The 7812-nt window shown below is 39.9% G+C and overlaps 1 protein-coding gene and 1 non-coding gene across 2 annotated transcripts; both read left to right on the forward strand.

The window, feature by feature from the left end:
- The first annotated feature begins 1666 nt into the window (after nt 1-1666).
- Nucleotides 1667-2774, forward strand: LOC149276972 (protein kish-B). The gene is made up of 3 exons (XM_089503200.1): nt 1667-1688; nt 1951-2082; nt 2692-2774. The coding sequence occupies exons 1-3, from the start codon at nt 1679-1681 to the stop codon at nt 2772-2774; spliced, it is 225 nt and encodes a 74-aa protein (XP_089359326.1). The 5' UTR covers nt 1667-1678.
- A 4379-nt stretch (nt 2775-7153) lies between these two features.
- Nucleotides 7154-7542, forward strand: LOC149276973 (small Cajal body-specific RNA 2). Its single transcript, XR_016279318.1, has one exon.
- Nucleotides 7543-7812: the final 270 nt, after the last annotated feature.

A 7812-nucleotide genomic window follows, 5' to 3' on the forward strand; every position in this document is an offset into this window, starting at 1 on the left:
TTAGAGGACAACTGTAGTGAGAAAAAATGTCCATTTAAATTCCTTCAAGACTAATAACAAATTGCAGTAAAAGGTTAATAAAAGGATATAAGAAATCTTTTTTCAGCTCCCACACTCCCCATATTGTATAAAATATTGGTGGGATCCAACCAAAGATGCGTCTTCTGTCTGTATGTGACACTATGCGTATGATCTCTACAGTTGTCAGTTTAGCATCATCTGGCACCAAGCAGTACTAGATTAAGACATTCTTAAACACACTTCAAATTCGGTTTCTCTGTCGCTGACTTGTTTTCTCCTGCCTGCTGCTAGGGCAATGTCCCATAGTAGGATCGAAACTTTGCCACTGTTGGTGAAATAAATACTACTTTCATCCTTTTTTTTGTGTTTTACTGCCTACTGCTCTGCCTTCTTCAGCTGCGTTGTTACAATATGAGCGATAGGTGGCTTTCTTTCAGTAGGATGCAATGGCGTACAGTAGGCGGGTGTTAGTAGTAGTAGATTATGCTGTAAACCACCGTGCGCACACATAAACACGCTCTCTCTCCCACACCTTCCTAGTGTGTGTTATGGATAATCCAGCGTTTCGCAACAATAAAAGTGTCATTTCAAATTAAACCACAGTCCGGTTACTTGAAAGAAAGACTTGAGACCTTTTATCAATTACGCGTGAGAGAAACTCCCATTCCATTCTATAATGCCCTTTTTACTTCATCATACACTTGCCTGTTATTGTGTCATCAGTAGAATTCACATAACATCATATCTACTCCACTCTCATTATGCTTTAGTTCATTAGTGGTGCATTTCTTCAGTAGTTAATGTCTGCTGGTAAATTGTATCGTTCTACGATTTGTACAGCTCAGCTTTTTTTTTTTTTTTTTTTTTATCTTCCACTTACTATGATTAAACATCTCCATATAAGAGCTATATTTACAGCCAGTCAATCTCCGGTGAATCCTTTTTTCCCATTTTTTGATCACAAAGGAGGAAGGATCTAAAAACTTTAATAGAAAACCCCTTTTATTTGAGTTGAGCGTTTGTATGTCACTTTGGGCTCGACATGCCCATCCACACACTACACGAGTATAAAAATGTAGCATACAGGCGCGCATCTCTAGATGTAGGTGATGCTTACATCAGCGGACGGCTGCTGGCCTTAAAGGGCCGGGGCTTCGAATTAACTCTTAAGTGGGAACCTGGTCTTTGAATACTTTTGGGCAACAAAATAAAAAAAGGGTTTTAAAATGTGCAGTTAACCATACAGCCACAAGGAGGTGTCCAAACTAACAGACCATGCAGAACCATAAGAGTATGCAATCCATGTCGGTGAAAGCGCGTCAGAGAAACATGGATGGTAGTGATCATGTATGCAGACAGAACGGCGTTATTAAGCCATTAACACTCGCCTTCCGCATTGTCAGTCCAAATCAAAGACGGTCATGCGGCAAAATATAGGTATAATATAGTGAATAAACACCGTATTAAAATACCGCTGCGGAAGTGAGGTAGAGTTTACACGCAAGCGCACTTAAGTTGCCCTGACGCTTGCCATCACCAAATATGGCCGCCTAGGGCTTACGAAATTGGTGTCCCGGATCTGGCTGTTGCTTGGTGAGGTGGACCAGGAAGTGAAGAACGGAGGCACCACCAGAGGGAAATCGAAATTATAGTCGACATGACTAACGGTAAGGGGTCGTTAACATACTACGAGTGCCCACGCGAGACAATTGTTTTGTCTTTTTCAACGCGCACAGAGAGGTTTTGTGTCTGTGTGTTTTCTTGAAAGTCTCGCTGAAATTCGTACTTTATTACATCTCATCACTGTACACGTTTCACATTTGAAGTCTGTTCTTATGTTTTGTCTCCGTAGTATATTTATATGTATATATGTAATTTCATGTTGTGTGTGTGTGTAAATATATAGAGATTTGTTTTGTCTCTCCTTAGCCTACTCCCTGGACGGGCTCCTGGTCTTTGCTCTCCTCTTTATCTGCACCTGCGCATACTTCAGGAAGGTACCCCGTTTGCGCACTTGGCTCCTGTCTGAGAAGAAGGGTGTATGGGGAGTGTTCTATAAAGGTAATAGTATACAGCCTCATAAGTGGGGGGGTCTGGCAAAGCAAATATTGTCGTTACTCATGTCTGGCACCCTTGCTTCAAGTACGTCCTGATGGACCCAACTCTAGGATGTTGCTAACTAGCGTGTGAATAATTCTCCCATGTTGTGTGTAGGATGCACGTGTTGACAGATGGGAATCGGTTTCATAATTCACATACTGCATGTTAGAGTTTTACACGTGCCGGTCATCAGTAGGTGAAATTTACATTTGTCTGGCCACAGAAGATGTGCCAGGCCACCTAGTTGTATCGGGCCAGACTGCATTGATCTTCTTTGACGTATGCTCTTGCTTATTACATCATGTTAATAGCCGTACAATGTTTGAGTGACACTGCACAAATTCAACATAAATACAGAGAGTGTGGCATTACGTAGCTCATTAATCCATCAACAAACAATGCGGCCATTGGAGCCCTTTTGGCATGTAATTCAGAGCATTCCAGCTTTGTGATCAGAATTATTTCCCCCGTGTATATTCCCGGTTTACAATACGTTCACATTCTGAAAGTATGTATATATTTGTGATCTGTTTGCTATGTGCTGAATCTCATATAAAGTTTCTTGTACAGCTGCAGTTATCGGCTCCCGTTTGCATTTGGCTGTTGCTGTTTCCTGCTTTACCATGGCCTTCTATGTCCTGTTTATAAAGTGACTTCCATTCAACCCGTACCAAATTTTGGAACCAGAAGCGAACATACTAGAATGCCAAGGGAGCTGGAGAATTCCATGGACTGACTGGAAAAGCAGAGTTTGGACTGATTTGGCAACGCTCCCTCCTGCAGTGACATGGGCTGTACATCGTTGCCCCATCAGGAAGCCATTTTTGCCTCTATAATACAAACCCATTTTGTAACAGTTGATGTGGAAGACATAGTTAACATCTCCATTTTATTAAGGAACGCTAGCTTTACAATGCTGCTCCAGTGTCAAGCAGGGTCAACTGTTTCCACAAATACAAATCCTATGATTATGGTATCATTTTAAACCCCCTTCCTATGAAAACATATTTATTCCTTTCCTTTCTGTGATGGTATCTCTTGTGCGCTGTGAATATACAAGCTGAAAAATTTTTAAACAATGCAAAATCGGTTTAATATACAAGCAGTGCTAATTATTGGTTCAGCAGACATATTAAATATCAAGGTGATTATATATAATGGAAATAGTGTCTTGGCTTGTTAATTACATGTTGAGGAGAATAAAAACACAACGTGATGACGTTTAGTGGGAATAATTCTGTCATGTCCTAATACTTTAATTAGCTGTGTTTTTATGTGGCCCCCTCCCCTTTCCATATATATGCCTTCACAGGATTTGCATGATTATCCATTATATGATGTCAGGGTGAATTTTACATTTAAATAAAAAATGATTTAGAACCAGTTTTAAATCCAACGGTGACATTATTATACCTTAACGTAACTTCAGTTTAACCTATTGTGTGAGGGCAGATATATACTGGTATAAACCTAGTTCCGTGAGTTATCGCATAAGTGTTTAATTAAATTATAGTGTTTTACCTAAGCTGTGTTCAGTGGCTTGTATAGCAAAGTTCCTTCTCTGCTGTAAGTTTGCATCCTTTCACCTCGCCTCTCCTAGAAGCTGTCTAACGCGTATCATGACCAGTAGCTACAATTGCTGCACTAGTAATGCAAACAAGAAATTAAATCTGCGTACTAATGAGATTTTAACCCCTTAAAGACCAGGGTCATTGTGGGGTTTTTTTTTTGTTTTTCTTCAATTTTCATGTTTTGACATGTCTTTATTCTGTGATTTCCCCACAAATGTATAGTTTTGTTTTTTTCTTTGAAAACCTAGACTTTTCTTTTTAAATTATTTATTTAGTATAAGAATTACATTTTTTTTCCTCATAGTTTCACCTATGAAAACTATGCATAGCCAGTGCAAATAAAAAATATACATATATTTGATGTAGTTATCTACCTAGTATTTCCATTTATTTTGGTAGTTACGAAGGTAAACATGAAAGACGTGCATCACTGTTTTCAGTAGCAGCTAGAAAAAGCAAAACTGCTGTGTAAAAGTATATATTTTTCCAACCAAAACTATTTCGCTAGGATCATCTTAAGACTTTTTAACCATTTTAGCTCCAACCTACGCCAAACTTTGACATAAAAATTATCTCTTTCCCTGAGTACATACAATTATTGAAACAACTTATTTGTATTCAAAACCACCAACCGAGTACAGCAATACCCAACATGTAGGCATATTTCACAGAATACTGGAACATGCGCGTTTTCTGACTTAGAATTTTGTATAGCTCACTTTACTGGGCCAACGTATTATGAGACACAGTAGAGGTCCCGAACATGAATTAAACTCCATAAAATATATTCTCTAAAAAAGCACTGCTTGAAGATTTCAGACATCTTACCTAGGTGGTCCACTGCAACCATAAGTATAATGGGAGCACAGAATTTATTCCACATTTCTCCTGAGTACAAAGATACTGCGTTTGTGTGGTATGTCAGCGTTACATGGCTGCAAGAGACCCCAAATCATGAGTTTCAATTTTGAATAAGGAAGGCATAAAAGGCCATTCTCGTTACATATAGCAGGGTGTACAACTAAGTCCCCCCCCCCCCCAAAAAAAAAGATTGGGTGGGTGAACCTGGGGGTTGATGTAGAGTGCTTGGTGGTAGGTAGGGGAAAATTAATAGCATAATCACTATGTAGAGCGTATGTGTGTGCATATAATATATATAAGCAAACCTAGCAAACTTTAAGTGGCTCCTCTACGCTTCATTGAGCCATGTTCTCAACATTTCCCCGACACTGTGATGAGGTAATTTTTATAGAGTAGATCTTATGGTGAAATTCTCTAATTTCCCTGATTCTCAGACACCAGCAGTAACTTCCTAACATCCAAGATTTGTTGAATACAGGTGTTTTTTTCTGGTTTAGAGTGAATATTAATGGATAGACTGAAGCCAATGGGGAAAAAACTGTTTAGGAAATTGGTTTTCTAGACAAGTTGGACTATATATACACAGATTTAATATATACACTAATCTACATGTCTTGCTTCCTTGATTATACTTTGTGATACGATCAAAGAGGGACTTGATGTTTATTAACAACCCATTTTAGAAATGTTAAACTACTGCAGAACGTGGTTCAAGTTTAAAGTTTAATTTAGCATGTCCCTTTGACTTCACAATGAACTTGGCTCAAGATTAAAGTCAAAGGGAATGTTACTAACTTGCTGGAAAACTAAAAAAAATTCTGTATTTGGATGTAATCTTCAATGAGTTTTGTATTGAATTTGCTATGGCCCATGGTGAGTTTAGCCTCTAAGTTGGATTTGCGTTTTGATTTCTTCTTTTTTTCAATGCAGTCTTTTCTAAATAGGCTTTTTATACTTGGTGATTTCTTCCAGGTACGAATCCTGTTGCAAATGCATTACTGTTTTGACAAATACACCTTCATACATAATATCTTTTATGTCTAAAACACACAGAATTATATATACGCCTATGTTACGTGGCATTGGTTTACTCAATCCTGGTAATCAGGGCCAGAATGAAGATGATTAGGTGGCCCTGGCACCAGCTGCTACTGGCTGGATACACAGGTTATGTTTCTTTATACTCCTGCAGCTGTTGTGGCCACACACTGCAGCACAGTAATGAGTAACGTGTGCTGTCAGCCAGTGGCCCCCAGGATCTCGGGCAACTTTGCTACAGAAAAATGGCAGAACTGATGTCTCTGATGGAGAGAGACGTGGGTTGTTAGCATCCACATAACCTTATGAAGCAGTAATCATGCTAGACCTCATGAAGCCGTGGAGATGATAATGCAAAGGGTAGATGTTTGGAGATATTTTTAGGACCCATCTTAAATCTTGCCCAGTGTGAAAGATGACCAAGATGAATTATTAACGAGGTGGCAATCCTGTATCATAACTCCCAGCATTTCAAATAGAAAAGAAAATTAGTTCTCGTATGCAAACTGGTTGTGTTGCGACACATCCGCCCCTTACCTAACCGGGCCGTGTGCAAAATAAACGTACAATACACCATTATTTATATTTCTTTCAAAGTCTCATTAGGTTCTGAAAGACGTATTCATATGATAGACTCCACAAACGTTACATATATATATACAGTGTAAGAAAATGTCTTTCGTATGCCAAATAAGAATGTTTCCTGCTGTGATTTGTAGTGTAGTCATACCTTTGGCAAACAACACTTGCACAATGGAATTATGTGACTACCAGTGTGTGTATTGCCTCTGTGATGCCCAGGGCTAGCTTTATGTTAAGGTGCATGTACTCTGACGTATGATTATATGCAAAGTTGTAAACATCTGTCCTTTGCTTTTTATATGGCACATGGGGTACTGATTAGGGACATGTAACTTTTTTGATTATATGATTGACATAAGCTTTCTTTCCATTTACGGAAACCGGCAGTGTTTTTAATATGTATTTAATAGAGAGGGGCAATTAAACATGGGTTGTTAAGCATCAGCATGAACTTCAGTTAGACCTTAAGAGGCAGTGGAGATGATAAAGCAAATATCCAAAGCTAGACATTTGGAGATGCGATCTATACAAATTCGTATGAATTTAGGACTGAAGAGCAATGTTATATGCCCATACCCTTCAATATGAAAAATGGCAAGAGAGAACGGGGCATGTGGGTTCCAATTCCCAGAGATAGCGTCCCTACTAAACAAGGGAGGTTTTTCCCGCACCTATGATCACAAACATGATATTCTGAAAAATTACAAACGTATACACAGTACACGCTTTGTGAAATGTGAATACAAATCATTGTGTATTAATGTTAAAGGAAATCTAATTAGCCAATTAGAAAATACAATCTAATTAGCCAAAGTACACTATCGTCTGCTTTAATCTTTGACTGGGGTTCATTTCTGGATAATGGAGAATAACGAAACTCCTCCCGCCACGTTGCGGCAGTATATTTCTTTTGGTTGTAGTAACAGGAAGAGGCAGTAGGGTGCCCATCATGCATTGCAGGTGGAACCAATATAAAGCGGATGCATGGGCGGAAGTATTCCAGGAGTAGCAGCAGGGCGGAAGGTGTGTGTGTGGCTCGGCGAGTGGGCGAGTGGGCGAGTGGGCGAGTGGGCGAGTGGGCGAGTGGGCGAGTGGGCGAGTGGGCGAGTGTGTGTTTGTGTGTTTGTGCTGCCGCTCCTAATTTTCTATTACACACTGATCTTATTTGATCTCCCTGTGTATTGCAGTCTGTGCCAGGGGAGAGATGATAAAAAACACGTCACGCTAAGCCTCTGGCTGTGTGCGCTGAGCTCAGGTCTTCAGGCTGCAACTCTTGATATGATGAATTGATCAGATATACTAAACCAGCGGTGTAGGGTTTTTGCCCTTCTACGCCTGGTCTGTGAGTATATAAGCGATTCTGATCTGGAGTAAGCAGCTGGCCTTGGCCCGCGGACTCACACAGTGCCTGGCGGTGAAGCAGTGTATGTGCGTTTGTGTTTTTCAAGCGGCACCCCAAACAGTAGGATCAGTTTCCCCGATTCGCCTGATGTATTGAGTTCCGTGCATAGCCTTACAGTCCCCGTGGGTAACAGGAGTCACACGTTCGTTTTATTATGCATTTTATTTATTTTCTCGTGTGGAACGTGAATTGCAATGAACAGCGGTGGTAACTCTGTCAGATGCTGTAGTAGCCCCC

The sequence above is a fragment of the Sceloporus occidentalis genome, unplaced genomic scaffold, assembly GCF_023333645.1.
Source record: "Sceloporus occidentalis isolate IW3139 unplaced genomic scaffold, rSceOcc1.0.p SCAF_222, whole genome shotgun sequence".
Lineage (NCBI taxonomy): Eukaryota > Metazoa > Chordata > Lepidosauria > Squamata > Phrynosomatidae > Sceloporus > Sceloporus occidentalis.

Coding starts and splice junctions, on each gene's coding strand:
- LOC149276972 (XM_089503200.1), top strand. Junction 2,083..2,691: donor ATGGGGAGTGTTCTATAAAG/GTAATAGTATAC, acceptor TTTCTTGTACAG/CTGCAGTTATCGGCTCCCGT.